At 31.4% G+C, this 21,599-nt stretch overlaps 1 protein-coding gene across 9 annotated transcripts in view; it reads left to right on the top strand.

The window, feature by feature from the left end:
• Window positions 1-13,391: 13,391 nt before the first annotated feature.
• LOC124540519 (nuclear factor 1 B-type) overlaps window positions 13,392-21,599 on the top strand; it is a 62,182-nt gene continuing 53,974 nt past the window's right edge. For 8 of the 9 annotated variants that reach the window (XM_047118153.1, XM_047118151.1, XM_047118149.1 and 5 more), the window contains exon 1: window positions 13,392-13,519. In XM_047118153.1, coding sequence (XP_046974109.1) covers window positions 13,442-13,519 — 78 coding nt within the window. In that variant the 5' untranslated portion in view covers window positions 13,392-13,441. Of the gene's footprint in view, window positions 13,550-21,599 lie in introns of all 9 variants that reach the window. The other variant, XM_047118152.1, reaches the window with a different exon arrangement.

Here is a 21,599-nt window from a genome sequence, read left to right as displayed (position 1 = left end):
ACTATTCCAATAATACGATAATACTTCAGTTTCTTTTGTTTTGTTTAATGATAACAAGTGTATACTTTTGTTGCAATTAAATACATATCGTATACAAAAGTACTACCTTAACAAGAGATTCAAAAACAACATTATCTGTTGATATATAAACATATATATATTAAGCTTCGTCATTTTATAGCTAACTTATACCATTGTACAATTGAAAGTACAGTAAATACAGTGTATTAAATTTCAATAAATTGATGTTTGTTGATTTTTTGTGCATGTATAGGTACCGGCATTAAAGTTGTCGCGAACTGCCACATACTAAAAGTTACATAGTGTAGCGATAGCAAAAACGTTACCATTAGTTTCCACTACACACACAAACTTTTTTTGTTACTAGTTCATGAAATTTACGCTTATCACGTTAAATATAATAATACATACTAATATTATGTATAAGTTATTTTTCAATGTGCTGTATCGTTTGGTATTATTTTTATGTATTTATTTAGTAGTTATATGAGTTTAGAATTACAAAAAACGCCTCACCATTTATTAGTACAGGTGAACAAGCTAAAACCTGTACATAAATCTGCATGCAATTCATAACAATAGAGTTATAGGGTTTAACTCAATAGATATGCAAACGCATAAATTATGATACGCTTTGTTTTTAATTTTTCACAGCGATAAAGTCCTATGGTACGACACAACTTAGATGTAGCATCGACAAAGTTCGTAAAACCGATCACATCCGAATAAAATACGCTGAGAGCGTTTTACGCGAGAGCAAATTGTCAATATTTATTTGTTATGTGAATATGATCTTTACACTAACGTAATAACTTGTAATATCATATGACCTAATATATTCGACAATTTGACACGACGATTTACATGCACTTGCTTTTCGGGTTGATCTGACCCGAGAATAGCGTAAGGTGCGATAGGGAGCTATTTCTATTGGTTGTGTAATTCGGCAGTAATTTATTCTTTTGAAAATCTATTGAAATTATATATTGACAACTAAAAAACATAATCAATTTTGAAAATAGTAAATAGACTTAACTTGCGTATGTTTTTGAATCAGTTGATATTATTATTCAATCTTTAATAATATACAAATTTGTATTGTTTTTCTAACGGTACAAAATCAAACTGACTTAAATTTCCTACTGTAAACACTGACTGACATTGCATATGGGCTTTGCTTTAACTCTAGCGCCGCTGTCTACTGTGCCATTGTTTTTTTAAAAGTATTAATAGATTACAAGCCGCAAGATGGCTATCTTATCTTGCATTGTATTTGTATATTTTTAGCTTACTTCAAAAATAAAGTATTCCTCTTATATCTTGTTTCGTTTTCGGTCTATTTTTCTTTATAGATTTTAGTATGTTTTTCGATTAGTGGAATAGAAAAACTACAGCATTGAGAGTTGTAACTATGTATATTTATTTAAATACAATTTTTTTTCCCACACTTTAATACTTATTCTCAGTAATACTAACTACAGGCACAAGGGACATTACAGCTTAGTTCCCAAGATTGGTGGCGCATTGTCGATGTAAGGAATAGTTAATATTTCTTACAGCGTCATTGTCTATGGGTGATGGTGACCACTTACCATCAGGTGGTCCATATGCTCGTCCGCCAATCTATTTTATAAAAAAAAGTTTTTATGAGTATTAAAGGAATTAACATCTTATGATCCTTGTGCATAGTTACACTGGCTCACCGAATGTAGTCGAATTGTAGTTCAGTTGTATAATATTTGTCAGCATTATTACAGTAGTCTCTGGGAGAATATCGGTAAATAACAATGCGGCTAAAGTATAAACTAGCTTCCATATAAACAATTTAAATAAATGGTAATGTTTGATTCTCATTAATAAATAGTATTAATATAAATTTCCGCTTGTCAAACTAAACAACAAAATAAGAACAATCTTACGTAATAATAGTGTAATTCGATTGTTGTACCAGTGCTTATGTGACGATAGCAGCACATAAAAAAGTGGTTATGGTCAAATTTTGAAGAGTTTCCTGTTGTAAATGTGCATAAAATTAAAGAGGATTCTTGATTGCATTATCCTAAATTATTAAAATTAAACAAAGGACATATAAGAAGGTTAGAGAGGACTACGGCTGTATAAGAAAAGAAATTAAAAACGTTAACAAAATTAATCTGTTTTCGGCAAACTCCATTTCTAACTTATCAATGTATGTTATTTGACATAAAATATCACATTTAAGTAAGGTTTCACAATTTTTGTACCAAATATAGATGAGTGATTTGTAGTTTACGATGAAAAGAAATCAAAATAAAACAAGACATAGGTTTCGAAACTTCTTAAAAAAAATTGAATATATGCAAACTTTTCCGGAAGACTTACTAGTCATAATTAATACGTTCTATATACCATAATATATATAAGAGAATAATAATAGAACATAATATTTATATTTAGTCGGCTTGCAAAGAGGATCAATACAATCAGCAAAAGAACACACTGGCATAAATAAAAAAAAAAAAAACAATTTAAAGCAAACACTACAAGTTCGAACATAATTACTCATTGCGACGGTGGCAATAATTTCTACTTTCGCAAAATTAATTCACCCAAAGGATATTCCGTATCCATATACGCTGCGCACTTAGCGTTGCACTGAACTAAAGGCTCTGATAATTTATTCGAAGCTGATTAGTGTTAGGGGGTAGGGGGATGTAAAGAGCAAGCATATTACGGCCGTAGTTTTGTGGCGCAGAGTAATTGATGACAGAGATTTTTTTTTACAAGTAAAAATAATTCGTGTATTGTTTAAACATACTGGCAAGTGTTGGATTAATATTTGTGTTTTAGGATGATGATTTCAATTGAAATTTTTATTAGTTCAATTGATTTAAATACATATTATTAATCTATTTAATAAGACTGGTTGAAATGGATTAAGATTGAAAGACGGTAGAAGTTTAAAAAGTTTTTCATTCAAGAACTATCTCTGTGCTATTATAATTAATTTATAATGTTAAACTGGGAGAAAAGATGATGTCTATCTCTTTCTCTTCTGATGACGTTGACATTCCATCAGATTACAAGGCTGAGACACAATAAAAAGGAAAAATTAATTTATAACAGTCATCGTATGGACTATGTCACGCGAAATATAATTATTTACATAATTGGTTTATTAATGAATCTTCAGAAAAAATACAAAGAAAAGAATTTAGGTCTATAAGTGTTAGAGCTCTGTTTAAGATTACTTAGCTAATATTGGTAAACATCGATTGAATTTATGTGTTTAGTTTAAATATTATGTGAACCAGTGTAATTGTTATCTATGTACTTAAATAATTAAATACTTTAGCCACTTGAAATCTCCCTTAGTTAACGATGCAATGACGTATACTTCTTAAAATCAGTTTGATTTATATTTTTACAGAGTATTGTTGCAATATAACAAAAACTCTCGTCACAATCAAAACTATATTTCTCCTGAAGTGGTTCACAATCAAAACTAATACAAGATTGATTATTTTGCTCGATCTTTCCAATTAAAGTAAGAATGACAATTGCTAGGCTTACTCCTAGTGTTAAATGTTTACACATTCCTCCTCCAACTGTAGCAACATTTGCGTTTTGATTTATTTTAAAAAATATACTTGGTGGTAGTGTTTTGTGCAAGCCCGTCTGGGTAGGTACCACCGACTCATCAGTTATTCTACCGCCAAACAACAGTATTCGGTATTTTTGTGTTCCGGTTTGAAGGGTGAGTGAGCCAGTGTAACTACAGGCACAAGGGACATAATATCTTAGTCCTCAAGGTTGGTGGCGCATTGACGATTTAAGGAATACTTAATATTTCTTACAGCGTCATTGTCTATGGGTAATGGGTAACACTTACCATCAGGTGGCACATATGCTCGTCCGTCAACCTATACCATAAAAAAAAATAAACAAATTAGTTAAGTCAGACAATCAACGTAATTTATTATGCTGATAATATTTTTAATACATGAAAACAATTAATATATGATCATATTAAAATAACTATGCTAACAGTATCAATAAACGAAATCAAATCAGCCAGCAGATGGATCATTTGCATAAAAAAGTATCTACATTTTTATATATATATATATATATATATATATATATATATATATATATATATATATATATATAATCCAGAGATATCTTTGTTACAAAGTTATCTCTGGTTCCAGCTACTCTGCGTATAATCACAGAATCGTAAATCTAATATAACACAACTAAGAGACTCAAAATCCAGGGTCGTATATTATATTAGGCCGAGAACAGAGCGCCGGCTAAATTATTCACTTGCTCGTGTGCACTCGGCTTAAATACCGATTTGATTTTCACTCCACGTTTTCTGAACGTATGGGCTGGAATAATAAACTCTATTCTTTAACGAGTGCTAACATATCTAACTATGTTATATGATTTTCAATCTCATTTCTAAAATACACGTATGTTATACTTTGTCGACGGCGACTTTGTCTGCGAATAACAAACTAGTGAGCGCCCGCAGCTTCGTTCGTATTTAGGGCTTGGTTGGTATGTGTTAGGCAAAAAGTAGCCTATGTATCCTTGTAGTTCAAGTTTGCTTCTTGGTAAATTTCACCAAATTCGGTTCATCGCTTTGGTCGTGAAAAGGCGACAGACACAGAGTTACTTTCACATTTATAAGATTAGAAGTATAGATTATATCCATAAATGAATATATACATAATATAATATATATACATAATAAATATATGGCGACGATGGTAACGGCGGGACGGGGTGCTATTACAGTGGCGTGCGATTGGAGAGTCCTCTGTCCAGCAGAGGACGAAAAAAGGCTGTTGATGATTGATGAATAAATATATACATAAATCACATGTCTTTCTAAAACACATCAGTACATATCAATAGGATTGTGCTATTTTCAACCGACTTCAAAAAGGAGGAGGTTATCAATTCGTCTGTATTTTTTTTTTTTTTTTTTTATGTTTGTTACCTCATAACTTTTTACTGGGTGGACCGATTTTGATAATTTTTTTTTGTTTGAAAGGTAGTGCTTCCCGTGGGGTCCCATTTTAATTTTATTTTTTTTCGATGATGGTATCCGTATGAAAACGACGTAAGTCTTAAATTTGCATTATGTATGTGCGCGATAAATAGGTGAATAACTCAAAATTGGTTGGCACAATTTTGATGAATCTTTTAAAATTATAAAGGACATACTTTAAGGGTAGTTTGGTGAAAGTTTGGTAAGGTTCTGAGTATAGGATCCATGACAAATTAAGGGAACGGGAGGGAACGGAACAATTCTGAGGAGCACGTTAGCAATACTCGGTCGAATCTTTTATTTATGGGTTACTTGGATACAAATATCCAAGTAACCCATAAATAACATAACCACGTTCCGGAAGGTGATTCAAAAATCACCTTCCGGAACGTGGTTATGTTCATGTAATTGTCATAATTGAATATTATAATTAACTAGCGACCCGCCCCGACTTCTCACGGGTGCAAAACTGATACTAAATATACTAAAGAGTTTGTTTATTTACGACATCACATTGCAAACTTCTAAAATTGTCAGTGTTTCTTTACTATATTGTTCATTTATTATATACACAAACCTTCCCCTTGAATCACACTATCTATTAAAATAAACCGCATCAAAATCCGTTGCGTAGTTTTAAAGATATAGGGACAGAGAAAGCGACTTTGTTTTATACTATGTATTGACGGAACTCCTAAACGGCTTACAGTTAGGGTGCGATTTGGGACAGAATTTCTTACTGTCTTTAATCAAATTTTGTGTATATGATGTGATGTCATATGATGTACGACATAGCATACGAATAGCTCTTTTGCAAAGTTTTTTTACTGAGGTCGATTACAGCTCATTCGAGGGTGGTACCTTGTAGTTTATACCGCATGACGTATTAAAGCCGCATTTTCGAAAATCTATTTTTGCTTTATTCGAAAGTTTCTTTTGAAATTGTCGCCGAAGTAGTTTTTGATTCATATAAACGGCACGCTTAATCTATCCATATTAAGAATAAAATATTAGTCTACATCAGCTTCACTTAAAATCAAAAAATAAATAAAATTTTAACAAAAAGAAAAACCGACTTCAAATAAAACACTATTTTAAAACAAATAAAAATGCACTAAAAAGTAATAAAAATAATTGCATATTTAACACATTTTTGAGAATCCTCCTAGGTAAAATGAAATGAAAAATATTAGACTATTTAAAAGTCGATTTACGATTATATAATGTAGTTATAATTATTTGAAAAAGGACGACCTCCTTGGTCACGTAGTGACCACCGGTTTTCATGGGTACGCCACTCCGAGGTCCCGGGTTCAATTCTCGGTCGGGCCGATTTAGAAAATGTTCATTAGTTTTCTTTTTTTTCTTGGGTCTGGGTGTTTGTGGTACCGTCGTTACTTCTGATTTTCCATAACACGAGTGCTTTAGCTATTTACATTGGGTTCAGAGTAATTTATATGATGTTATCCAATATTTATTTAATTTTAAATTTAATTTAAAAAATATTTGCTTCATAATTGTGCCACTGTTGGGTTAAGGCGTGCTCTAATCGCCAGGTTGCTCTATTACGGTGCGGTGGGTATATATTGGACAGAATATCATCCGGTTTATATGGGATTCCGATTTCAATGGTTGCTTTCATTGGCTCAATTAGCAGTTCAGCTGATTATTAAAAATCGTTCTTTCTGGTTGTGACGTCATAAAAGTTAACCTCTCTAAATTACGTACTCCTAATTTCAGTAGTTTAGCCTCAGAAGTAATACTCGTGGTAAAACTTTATCCGAAATAACAACCCATTGATGTTCAATTCCTGGGCAAATACAGGATATAAGTATGGGGGAACTTCAATAAACTATTGCCTGTTAGGATTTGCATTGATAAATATTACAGAAGAAAAGATTCGAGTGCACTAAGGCCAAATGGTTTTAAATGTCAACGGTGATAAGCGATATTGACTATAATAAACACAATATTTAGAAGATATACGGATCAAAGTAGCGTATCAACATAACGATTACGACATTTTTCGAAGTGAAGTCCAACCTTCCTCACCATAAAACATACACAAACAATATTTGAGTCATTTAAGGTTGAGCCGTGGCCTTAACAAACCTTTGTTGCATAAAATAAATGATGCAGTCAGAGTAAGAAAACTTTCATCAGTTTTCAAATTTATTCCTTTATCAAGTCTTAAACTCTTAGTACCTTTTGAATCTAAACATCAATATAAAAATCATTGCGACGCAATATGTCATTCTCGATCAGTAAAGCAGATTATCGCTCATACTGAGCACACGAAAATACATCTTAAGGTGACGAATCTGTTCTTACCCCGACTGTACATTGGCAGGGGAAATGGGAGATGGTCCACTTCACAATAAGTGGTCACCACTACTAGTAGACTTTGGTACTGGAAGAAATATTAAATATTCCTCGTAACAGCAATGTGCCACCAATTATTTCTTCTCAATCACTCTTAAAATTGGAACAGAACAATACAGGACTATTTGGCGTTAGAATATATGATGAGAGTACCCAAAGGGGTACCAAGCCCTACGTTTCTTTAAATAATTGAATACATTATGTATGAAGGCAGTCTGTATTTATTGTAAATGTGCAAGTAACTCTGTCTGTCTGTCGCACTTTCACGATCAAACCGCTGGTATGAAGCGAACTTGAACTCCATGAAACTCAAACTCAAACTCAATTAACTTTATTCAATATAGAAGCATTACACTTTCTTATTGATGGTCAATTGAAACACTACCACCGGTTCGGAAAAGAAAATACCCTGACCTGAGAAGAACCGGCGAAAGAAACTGAGCGGTTTTTTTGTTTATCTCATATATTATATAAACAATTTAATATGAGATGAAATAGCCAGGAGGCGATCGTTTCATTCCCAAGGCGTGCTATCGATCATAAACTCATTAATTGTATAGTAACCTTTTGCACACAAGCGTTCCTTAATATTTTTTTTTATTTGGCAAAAGAGGCATTTTGAACGCTTTCTGGGATCCTGTTGTAAAACCGAATACATTGCCCCACAAAGGAGTTACAGACTCTATGCAGTCGAGTAACAGGAGTAACAAGTTTGTGTTTGTTCCTTGTACCAATGCTATGAGTATCACATTTTCTCATGAAAGGTCAAAGGCTACGTTTTTGCATAACACATGATAACCAACTCCTGAAATGCAAGCGAAGCCACGGGCGAAAACTAGTGTATTATATATTAAAAACATACTAAGATTTTGATGAAATGGCGCGTGGTTATTTTGTATCCGAATAATAAAATAAATCCTATTGAAAAACTCGCTACCATAAGCCATGCGAGTAATTTATTAATACAGCTCGTGTATATATGTGTATATGTATGGAATTTGTTTGATGTTATTTATTCTAGAGGAAGGAAGGGTCTCCCCTATTATATTGCGTCTTAAATATCTCAATAGACAATATACTTTAACTTTTTTTATAGACTAGGTGTCGCCGATTCCCGATTGGTTGTCTGCTGTTAGCTATGAAGATCAAAAATCAAAATCAAAATCGAAATATACTTTATTCAAGTAGGCTTTTGACTTGTGAATCGTCATTTAACAACTATTTAGGAAAGTAGATTCTACCGATAAGAACCTGCAAGATAGTAGTAGTTACTCTTTTTTGACATTTTAAAATAAAGTCATTCACATCAGTTACGGGTTTAAAACTACATAGCAAAATAAATAAAATAAATATGAGACAACATCACATACATTACTCTGATCCCAATGTAAGTAGCTGAAGCACTTGTGTTATTGAAATCAGAAGTAACGAAGGTACCACAAACACCCAGACCCAAGACACCATAGAAAACTAATGATAATCTATATCGACTCGGCCGGGAATCGAACCCGGGACCTCGGAGTGGCGTACCCTTGAAAACCGGTGTACACACCACTCGACCACGGAGGTCGTCGTCAAGATAGTAGTAGTTTCTCTTTTTTGACATTTTAAAATAAAGTCATTCACATCAGTTACGGGTTTAAAACTACATAGCTAAATGCCATCAAATACTGTTCATTGATTTGGTCTTGGAAGCGAACACACATACAGAGTTACTTTCGCATTTATAATGTTAATAGCTTCGTAAATGTGATTCCTTTAAACAATACGTATAGTACGAGTTACTGATATGAATCGGGAACCTTTAAGAAAAAAGCGTACTTATTTCTTAAAGGCAGGCAACGCACCTGCAAGCTCTCTGGTGTTGCAAATGTCCATTGGCGCTGGTAATCAGATAGTAACTTTCCATCAGGGGAGCCTCCTGCCTTTTTGCCACCTATCTCATAAAAACAGATCTAAGTCTGTTGGATATAAAAGGTAATTCAACACAGCTTTCAAAAAGGTATTTATTTTACTATTTATAGAATTATAAATATTTTTTTATATAATTTATTCATCCTTTCGTAATATTAATATTCTGGTTTTTGAGACATTTAGTTTGAGTTAAATTAATTTCTTAAGGCATACGCATTATAATCGTTTATCTTTATAATTATTTTCGTATACATTGTATGATTAGTTAAAGTAAATAGCGTTCCAAATTTGAAATCAATGATTATCATTAGTAACGTATTAAATGGGGTTTACTTTTTTTTATTTTAATAGGCAGTGAAATTTCGATCTCATCTTTTTATTTATAAGAAAATTAAATAAAAAGTTTTAACTTTAGAATCGAAAGCCCCACCAATAATTACGAACGAAAATAAAAACCGTTCGTCGCGCCCGCGGCGTCAATGCAGTTACTCTTTTTAATTTCGCCTGTCCGACTTTATGTTCCGCGATAGCTCCGTAACGTTCGTTATCTATTTCGACTATCGGTTATGGTTATTTGAAAATTGCAGTAAATGTCGATGTTCGCTTTCGATGTTTTGTTTTTAATTTAGTTTTACATAAGATGTTAAATTCTACATATAAAATATTTTAACCTACTAGTTTCTAATTATGTTGTATAATTTCTTTGTAACTTATTAACGTCTATTTTGTATACATTACTGTACAAGAATTGCAAAGAAAAATCTTCTATATTATTGATTGAAGCTATTAGATTAAATGTAGAACTGTTTTATTTTTGTCTTACTCTCTTTTAAGATGAACTGAGATGGCCCAGTGGTTAGAACGCGTGCATCTTAACCGATGATTTCGGGTTCAAACCCGGGGAAGCACCACTATATATATGTATGTGCATAATTGTGTTTGCCTGCAAACCTGCATTTGACAAATTTCATAGAAATTCTGCCACATGTACATTCCATCAACCCGCATTGGAACAGCGTGGTGGAATATGTTTTAAACCTTCTCCTCAAAGGGAGAGGAGGCCTTTAGTCCTCCTTTTTTTTTGGGAATTTACAGGCTGTTGTTGTTGTTGTTGTAAAAACTAAGTCAGTGTGGGCCACGTCTCCCAAGAAGATGACAAGAATGAAATCCAGCGAAGATCTGCTGATGTTTATAAAATATAAAATATAAAACGCCAAAATGTTTAAAATAAAAAGTAAAAAGGCACGGGCATATGCGAGCCTGTGTGTTGTAAAATAAATAAAAAAAAAAACAATAGATACGTACTTGTTGGTAGGGCCTCGTGCAAGGAAGTCCGGGTCAGATTCCCTACCGCCAAAGAGCAATACATAGTATAAAGGATGGCAGTCTAGCTACCAACACAAGGGAAACATCTTATTTCTAAAGGTTGGAGGTGCATTGATAGACAGTCATTTTTAACTTAGCCGTTTCATAAATTCAAATCATTTGTAAAAGATACATTAAAAAAGGCATGGTATTCAATACCAGACTCTATACAGATAAATAAAAAAGCGTGGAATTAATACTTACTGTCTTCTATTTCGTGTAGGCATATATAATTGTAATAAACTAACATAACTTTGTTTTTTGTATGCTGAAAAAGAGTAACTACTGATTTTCTTGCTGGTTCTTCTCGGTAAAATCTACAATTCGAACCGATACTCGCTTCACTTAATAATTGTAAATGACGATTCAAAACTGCTTGGAAAAGCCTACTTGAATAAAGTATATTTTGATTTGATTTGATTTGATTGGGCCATTAAACCTACCTTTTTTTCAGAGGTTGGCGGCGCATTGGCGATGTAAGGAATTGTTAATATACAGGGCCAATGTTTGTAGCCAGAGGAACATAACATTAGCTTGCTTACGTAGCTATATTATAAAAACATGATCCAGAGGTTAGAACGCGTGCATCTAAATCGATGATCACGGGTTGATACCTAAACAAGCACCACTGAATATTTATGTGCTTAATTTGTGTTTATAATTCATCTCGTGCTCGGTCGTGAAGGAAAACATCGTGAAATGGATGTGTCTAATTTCATAGAAATTTTGCCACATGTGTATTCCACCAAACCGCTTTGAAACGGCGTGGTGGAATATGTTCCAAACCTTTTCCTCAAAGGGAGAGGAGGCCTTAACTCAGCAGTAGAAATTTACTGTTGTATTTTAATATAACGTACCAAAATATATAACTAATAAGGTTTAATCATATAATTGTTTATATAAACTTTAATAAATTAGTCTGTCATAATAATCAATACTCGTATACATTTACGAACGAAAATGTGCAATCCCGGAATAGTTTAGTTGTCATGTGCTTAATTTGTGTCAATCCTTCAACCCGCATTGGAGCAGAGTGTTGGAATAAGCTCTAAACCCTTAAAAAGAGAGAACGCCGTTAACTATTAGGATGACATTTACTGGCTTGCATTTTACTATAAACATATAGTATATGTTTACAGTATTCTTGTTTTGTCCTTTTAACATAGCATAAAACTATGTGACTTTTTTGCATAGAGATCATTTCCGATCCGGAAAGTGATGGAGGCAACTTTTTATCTCAGAAAAAAGGGGGCCAACAAATACTGTGTATAATGTAGACGTAGTATGTTCTTGGTTACATATATTGCAATCAATGGAGAAAATCATATATTTTTCTTATAAAAACTTATATATGTAGTTTGGTACGTAAACAAACAATGATATTATTAGGTCCAATCTCAAATCAATATGGAATAATTAATTAGCTTTTACTGGGAATCGAACTCGTGTCCATTGCGCAAGACGCAATTATTCACATCTGCATCAAACAGTTTATGTAGTATGCACGCTATTATTTTTAGGTGTCGGTTTACGTCATTACTATTTATAATTATATTAACGAACAATACCGTGACTAATATTATTTTTAATCTATAATTACATTACGAAATTAAAGATCATACATATCCATATTGATATTTAATTAATGTAATATAAGTAATTTATTACTTATTTTATTCCTTAAATGTAATTAAAAACGAATTTCTTTAAGTTACTAAGCGAAAAATATTAGATTAGTCAAGAAAAAAAAACTGCCCAACGCTACGATCCGCCCAAGATGTGTTTTCAACGCACACCACGGCAAACGCGCACACACGCGCAATACGTGACATTTATAGACGCGTCAGCTGAAAAACGGCGACACGCCAAAATAGCCCTTAAGCCATCGACATAAAATCCCACATGTTCAGTTGTGAGTTCGATAAATTAGGATATTTCAAAAGTCGAATACAACACTTGAAAATTTACTAGTTTTAAATGAAATTATACCTTCGTGTGTTTACATAGGATTGATATTTGAATGGCTGGGTATAAAAGATATGTCATGTCTATGTTCCGAATGCGAAAGAGCTTTCCGAGGGGAGCCGAGCGCGTACCGATCGGGTCCGAGCGGCGCCGAGACGCAGCGAGTGCCGCGAATGCATTACGACGTTGTGATAGGGCTGCTTATGCGGAAAAGTGTCATATATTTTTTTACTACTAAATGAATACACACAATTTTATATTTTTTATTTCGTATAAAAATATTTTTTAGTTTCTAAGGCGATTCTTATTGTTACGATTTTGTTTATATGTCGATTTGAAAATATTTTAATTCTGATTTTTTATATTACTTTGTGAAACTACGAAAGGAAGGGGCGGTGGCCATCTTTTCACAATAAACTTCAATGCTTGGCGTTGAGATTATTTTTTAAAAAATCGGTATAGGTACATGTAAACTGTACTAATAATATTTTATAATTTACTAGATATAAGTGTTAATATGAAGGTTTTGTAAACAAGTCAATAACGGATTGGATTCAATTCAATTATTGTAGTCATGTGTGGAGATCCAATATATATGCATATCCCCAATTCCATTTGTTTTTCCGCACGGAAAACTCGCACAGCCCTGATACGCGAGGAGTGGGGGGCGGTAGCGGGGCGAGGGCAGATCCCGCGCCAGTCGGACGCGGCGCGCCGCGCAGCCCGCACGCGATGCGCGCCCTCTAGCGTATTATGTTCCTCCCCGACCTCCCGCGAGCCTGCATGGTGGACGACGTAGCGACGTACCTGCAAGCGCCCTCCTCGGGACAGGTGGCTACAATATATTAACAACGCCCATATGTAATTAACAATGATCATATTAACAGATGTTGTGAGCTAATGTCGCTTACTTCGCCGCGATCGCCGCCCGGGTATTTTCGGTACCGCACGTGATGTTCTAGGATGTTTGCGACGTTGCCGAAGGTATTGTAAAATTAAAAAAAATATTAATTTAAAAAGAAAGCGCGAACCGCGCGTTTCGAGCGCAGAGTAAAAAGAAACGCGTAAAACAAAATGAGGTTTTATTAAACGAAAGTGATGTGGTACGTCAATATTATTATAAGTGTCGAAAACAAAGTTTGTAAACAGATCGATAGCCGCAATAAACAGGCTGAGGAGCTTTGCTGAAGTTTTGGAGCTTTAGCTGAAAGCTCTTTACGACAGAAAGCTTCATAAAACGTCACGAGTTGTTTTTCTCGAAGTTATTTCGTGATATTCTCGTCGAAAACAAGACTAAAATACTCAACTTTATTGCCCAATTCCATTAACATATGTTGGAACAAAAAAAAATAAAATAAAAGAAAGATAAAATACTAAAATAAAAATATCAACTATAAAACACAATATCATGAACTAAATAATTCTAATTGAATATAAAAACAAAAGAACGACTAAAATTCAATAAAAAATCTTAACACGTGTTTAAAATAATTTAAGAAATATACTTAAATTACAATGATATATAAAATCATACCCAAAATAATCACTAATTTATTCAATTGACAAACGAATATGAAAATACTATGTCATAAAACTCATATCATATTCATATTCCTTACTAACAATTCCTTTTTCGTTAAATATTTACTATGACAGGGTTATACTTCATTTCGTATAAATAACATATTATCAGCCATAATCTATTTCAGAAATCGTTAAAACTACAGGAATTTAAACGTAATTTTATGTGTTTTATATAAGGCATGCATAAATTAAAGCACGTGTCGACACCGTCTATATTCGTAACAAGTGTACTAAGTAAATACACTAAATAATGTTTATTTATAAAGTAATTGTAATAATTTACGTTTATTTATTAATAATCAATCGTTGTTTATTATTCCAGTAATCATAATTCGTTTTTGATTACTCTTATTTATTTACTTAAGGTTAGGTTTTTTTATTTGTTATACATATATTAAGCACAGCGATTTTTTTTTAATGATAATATGTGTTTTATAATCTGTTTTTAATCAATGTTAATATAGTTGTCAAAATAAATATGAATTTATTTGAAATATCAAAATTTATAGTAAATATTTTATCATAATTCCGTCCATAGTATAGTTGTCAGATAATGAGTATAAAGTTATTATCTCTATCTTAAAATATTTTCGATAGAGAAAATTGTTACCATAAAAAATAAGACGTTGATTATAGATTACTATTAATAATCAAATAATTATGCAAGTGTTAAGAACATATTGTAGTATTCAGCGTTATCACTTTTTTGTTCATTTATTTTTTTTCGTAATGTCAAATTTATATCTTAGTTTGGCGACAGACAGATTAAATATAAATAGATATTATATAGATACACTAGAAAAAATAGATGGCTTCGAATAATTTTTTATTCGTAACTTGTCAAAAAGGTTTTATACCGTAATTGGTACACGTTAGATAAATATATTTGATTGATACAACCGCAAGGAAGTAACTTTTCGTACACTGCAGTCTTTGAATTTTATAAATATTTAATTATCCTTATACAGTATTCGAGAAAAGAGTATGTAGCGGTTTTTTTCACGTTATTATTTTTTATAAAAACTCAGAGATAAATAATTTATGAAACGCATAAGTAAATAATCTATTTTAGTAATCTAATCGAGATTAGATCTAATCGAGTTTATTTGAGCATAAAACATAGTTGGGCGAGAAATTAAAAAAAATAAAGAGGCATGAAAAAAGGTTTCACAAGAAGTAGTTTTTATATAAATGGTAGACAAATCAATATGGTAGTGAGTAACTGCATCGGCTACGCCATCGTGCCGGCGCCCCGTGCTCTGCAGTGGGATGTTTGGAAAGTCTTATAGGAATAATATTTATCTGTGCCGAATTAATGGGATGTAGGGATTTTTTTAATGTATTAACAGCGGACTGCGGACTTTGTTCTATTTCCCATTTACTAATGCTATTCTATTATTAACTTTATAGATAGTTGATCGTCATTATTATTATTAATAAAACATTTGTACGTTATCAGAGAGAGCTGTAGGAAGCAATAAATATTTAATTTTAATATGTTATTTTAAATATAAATTGAATATATATTTTTCGATCTTTATCAATGGTTTTTACATAGTGTAATAAAAAAGCTAGGCGTATATAATAAATGACGCTGTCTGTAAGTATAAATGATATAAATGATAAATATTTTACAGATTAAAAAGAAGTTTATATTACAAAAAATATGTATCTTTAAAGATCTCTACTAAAACTATATGTCACATATACATCTTTACAATATAAAAGCTTCATTTGTAGAAAAAAAATAAACGTGTCATTTGAGTTCAGTGATTATTTTACGTAGCTACATTTTTGTGTAATAGTTCCAAATTAATTTGCCTATGCAGCATATATGTAGCTTTCTCTACAAATCGGTATAGAAGTCAAGAAAATCCATAGGCAGATAGACTGCATTATGGGGTAAGTTGTGATAGTAAAAAGGTCTGCTAGGTTTTTTGGTTTCACTTGCATCCATTTGATTCATTACGACTCTACAACAATACGACAATACGAAAAAAATATCGTAGGCATTTCGCTCTCTGATAGCTGTTTGTTTTATTTATGTTATTAGGCTTAGATTACGTATATGTAATCAAATAATCGATGTTTCTAAATGCTTAAAATCGTACCTTACATTATGATATCATTGATATTGTCACCATATATTTTACTAGATGTTTGGAAAAAAATAACGTAACGTGAAAAAAATGAGTTGGTTTAGATTTTCATGAAATTTTAAACTATATTTAATTTGTCTTTCTGTTAATCCATCATGTTGATCGTCTTGATATTAACTTTAATAGTTGCCTTTATGTGGAAATTTGGAAAATAATATAACTATATGTCCGTGACGTTGTTATATCTTATTAACGATTTAATTGATATAACTTAAATATTCCTGCATTTTTTTAATTGCGAGTCAGCAACACAATCTAAATTTTTGGGTTGTAAATTAATAAAAAATACAATAGGAGTATTAAACCTTACAACGACGTTCGTTCACTCGGGGCTTGTCTATTTTGAGAGGTCTTTGATGCTATTGGTCTTCGTGTGATTCTGGATTCCAATGATCTAGATGACATTTACCTCTTTTCAAAAATAATTCAAAAGGATTATACGACCAATTGATATAGAACGTTGTTTTAGACATTTTGAAAACGTAACAGAAACTTTTTTAATTGACAGCGCTACCACAATTACACACGGTGCTTACTTAATGTTTATTTAAGTATAATTATCACTATTAATCAGGTCTGCTCTATAAGACCAAATTCCATAGACTATATAGTAGATATTTCTATAGTTATTTATAACTTTCCTTTAAAACATTGAAGGCATTGCAACACACAGCGTCTTCTATACCAATTTTACAAGTTTTCTATTTGGCTATATATGGACTGTATATATTAGATTTTGGAAGATTTTTAATCCCAAAAGATTACTCATATACCAAATTTCCATCGATCTATTAATTTATATTTATTGATAGACAAATTCTTAAAAAATATGAATCCAAGGTGATTTAAAAAGATGGTAATCGTGGATGGATTCATGGTAAGATTTAAAAAGATCGCAATAAGTACGATTTTGTGTTTAATGTTTTGCATAGAGTGTTGCGATTGCTTAGTCAGAAATGATTACTTGAGTTTTTATCACATACTATCTCTATAATGTATTTTCACAGAAAAACTTACAAGAAGTCCCTTGTCTCCAACTAAATCATTCTGATTCGGACTTCAATACAATATAATTGATAGATTTTCTTGCGAAGAAGTATTTTGCTAAATAATATAATAGGTCAACTATATATGCTATATAGGTGTAGGATATAGACCCTAAAGTAATGTTTTCCAAAAAGCGTTAGTAACAGTATCGACAGTTAAAACAATCAATAAGAAATTACTGAAACAAAACAGATTTTGATAAACTTCAGGTATACAATATTTCTTTTATTTCAAATTCAAGCCTTTCAAGAGGTACAAGTTAAAATTAAATCGTAATTGATTGAACATTACGATGTTGCTATATAAAAAAAATACAATTGATTAAAATACAAATTATAGGGGAAAACCATTTACGATAGAATGTGCACATGATATATTAAAAAATTGATAAAAAAATTAAAAAGACAAACTAAAAAATCCAATTACTGACAATACAGTTAAGAATAAAATATAATAAATAAAATATATTTGTATTTTATTTAACATATAAATAATTTCTTTCTAAACAAAAGTGAAATGGTTTTAAAAAAGGAAGCGAAGAAAATTACAGGAATTGAAAATAATGCAAATACAATGTGTTACCTGTTTCAACGCTCCGATGCGCTACAGGGCGGACAGCCAACTCAGCACTACGTGAAGACAAACTGTCTGTAGCCAGATCTAGTCAAATATATTGTAGTTTTAATAAAAATATAAAAACTTTTTTGAACAAAACTATTTTTGTAATTATATTCATGTCAAAACTAATAACATAAAATATAACCGTATGATATAATAATAGGTATGATACAATTTCATAATTGTTATGAATAGAGGTATTGAGTTTGATCGCTATTAAAAATAATTTTATTAATATTTATTAATAAATTTCATGTCACCCTTAATCTTAAGTTTCTAAATTGATATACGAATATATTTCTAAATGTTTATATAAAAAACATGTGATTTGATTATAAACAATAAATGATAAAAGATTTAATGAAAATGTTGCCATATAGAAAAATAGCCTGAAGAAAATGGCTGAACCTACGCTACGCTTTGCTGCGCGTTGCGTTTGGCAGAATCAGCAATAGTGCCAATAGCGCCAATTTAAGCGGAAATCTAAAACGGCTTCGATTTTACCTTATCCTGTTTTGTTGATAAGATTTTAAATTAAAATATAATAGAAATCTTATCTCATATAACAAAAACGTAATTGTTTGCTTTAAAATAAAATTCTTACGTTATATCTTTATAAGTATAATGATTTAATTAATACGCATTTAATAATAATATCAAACATTACCTATTATCAAATTAAAAAAAAATGGCAGCCCCAAATTTAACAGAATAAAAAGTCATACGACAGTTAAACTAAACTATCCAGATAATTAAAAATGTAGTTAAAACAATAAATTAAATAAATTAAACAAATTTAAAAAAGTAATGCTCGGAAAACTTTTGGCGTGTACATCATAACATGGCACGAAAAATATGTGCATTTTATTATAAATAAAAAACAATGATAGAAAATTTAAATCCAAAAATACCCGGCCGGTAGTCGCATGGCGGTCCGCGCATCGGTGTTTTAAAAAATATACTCGATGTTTTCTACCCCCCGCCCCCCTATCGTGTTGTTTTTTTCTCTTTCTATCACCCTTTCTTGCCACTTTCGGTGTTTGGATGTTTTCACTAACTGTTAATGTTGATATTATTTAAGGCGGTTTTTAACGAAACGGTTTTACACAGATAATAAATTCATAGAAAAAAAAAATTAATTTAGAATATATTAATTATCAATTCCGACCAATTAAATAAGACTGTTGGTCCTATAATGTTAGAGCATTAAATATTTCGAGATCTGAATAAAACAGTAACGTCAAAAATCGTCTTTATCGTAATTAAATACATAGTTCTTAATTAAGAACTTCTTTGTGTAAATCATTTAATATATAACACAAAAATATATATTTTTAAAAATAAAATTCAATATTTAAATTTATCTTAAATGATTTACATAAATATTTATATATCTATTTGTATATATAATTTCTCTCGATCTGAATATTTTTAAATTCGGCTAGAAAAATGGCGGGAAGATATTTTCATTTTTTTTTTAGGTATTCATTGTCTGCAAAAGAAAAATTGTATTCTGCCCTCACATATGACTTATTTTATTAATATTTCTAGTCGAATTTATTAATTGAGTTGTAAATGTGCATGATTCCCGAATGCACTACCCTACAGCAAGAATGTTATGCACGTACCTTTTTATTTTTTTCTAAATGTTTTTTTTTTTTTAATTTGAAATCCAAAGGCAAAGGGAAGTCCATTAGCGGATTGGAATTTTTGGTATTGATGAAAAAACTGCGGTTAAAGCCACGATGGATAATCAATTATCCTTATGGGTATTGGATAATTAAATTACGTAATCCCGGCCATCGGATTACTGACGGTTGGTTTATTATATAGATTGATACAACGGGCCGCGTTTCGTAGATACGAGCTACGCGGTATAGTGTAAGGTCTAAAAATATTTAAAATATTAAGTGCTTATATTTGTGGCAATAATATAAGGTATGTATAGGAACAAAGAATTCATCAGTAATTTATTAGTTATACTGGCAACACTTAATTTTTAAAAAGCTTGCCATATAAAAAAATTACAAAAATGCGTTAGACTTTTCTTGATGATGATTTAAATTGTTTATCGATAAAATAATATATAAAAGAACTGACTTATATAATATTTATTAAAATGTTTAATAAATACTTTTTTACTAGTATAAGAGGTTCCCATTCCATGTGTCACAATTATTTTTAAAGATTGTTTAATCCCTTAAAATCGCCATTATATGTAATAAGGATGTCTTTCTTGGAGAGCAATTGCCTCCCTACTTATTAAGGGGGAGCGTATAGAGCTTAATCCGCATGAAGCAGCCATTACGAATCAGATAATACCCATTTCTCAAAAAAATCTTCAGTCGTACAAATGTTTTGTATGACAGAGTATTAACTATAATTATGAGAGCATATTATGTGTTATAAATTCATATATTATCCGCGCATATTAAAAAGTATATTTTTGTTAAGACGTTTCTAAAGATTATACACTTTTCTATTTGGTAAGATTACAATGTAATTTTCAAGTTATTGAACGTCATTACAAAGATAATAATCTTAGCTCAATAAAACGTTATTTGCAAATTTCTTTTTGTAAGTAACTAGTTGTTACCCGCGTCTACACTCGTTTTAGAGTGCTGGTTGTCATGTGTTAGGCAAAAAAGTAGCCTCCTTCCCTGGAGTTCAAGTTTGCTTCATAGCAAATTTCATCAAATTCAGTTCATTGGTTGTTAAAGAGCGACAGACAAAAAGAGTTACTTTCTCATTTATAATATTAGTATAGAAGTATAGATATTCATTCCGTTCGCACGTTTATAACACTTGGAGAGGCCTATGTCTTGCAGTGGATAAAAACGGGCTGATGATGTGATGTGATGTGATGTTTATAACGATTGACTAAGTTTAAAAGCGTTTAATTTAATTTTCCTGCTAAAAAGCAAAAGCCAGTGACACCCTTCTGGGCAAAGGAATGATTTCCTTTTTTCTATTGTGGATTAATGGATAGTTATGGCAGAAGTTCATCTTTCATGTATCACGCAATTGAGATTCATTATATATATAAATAATTTCTTTTTCTGGTTGTCCGTATTTGGTTATATAGTGTAGTACGTTTTCATGGTAGGTTCTATTTAAGTAAATGGATAAAAACCATTCTTAAACCAATCTTCCCTACAGATTCTCTTCACATTTACTTTTAGTAAAAATGCCAGTTAAGAACTTAAATAAAAATAATGAATAGCGACGTAACTATTTTGAATGATATTGGTTTTTAAAGACATAATTTTGTCGAATATTATTCTTATTTATCCAACTATTTATATTCCGATTTATTCATTCATATTCATTTTAAACGCAAACTTCCACGTTTTTATTAACCTAAACGTGCAATTCTAGCAGGAAATCATATAAACTTCTACTATATAAAATGACGTATTGCAATCAACAATAAAAAAATAATAATCTTGAATATTATTAAAGCTTTGCTGCTGATTAAAGCCTACCCTACGTTACTGAGGAGT

The sequence above is a fragment of the Vanessa cardui genome, chromosome 25 (genome assembly GCF_905220365.1).
Source record: "Vanessa cardui chromosome 25, ilVanCard2.1, whole genome shotgun sequence".
Lineage (NCBI taxonomy): Eukaryota > Metazoa > Arthropoda > Insecta > Lepidoptera > Nymphalidae > Vanessa > Vanessa cardui.
The sequence above is the reverse complement of the archived record's forward strand: the minus strand, read 5'-3'. Positions and strand labels throughout refer to the sequence as shown.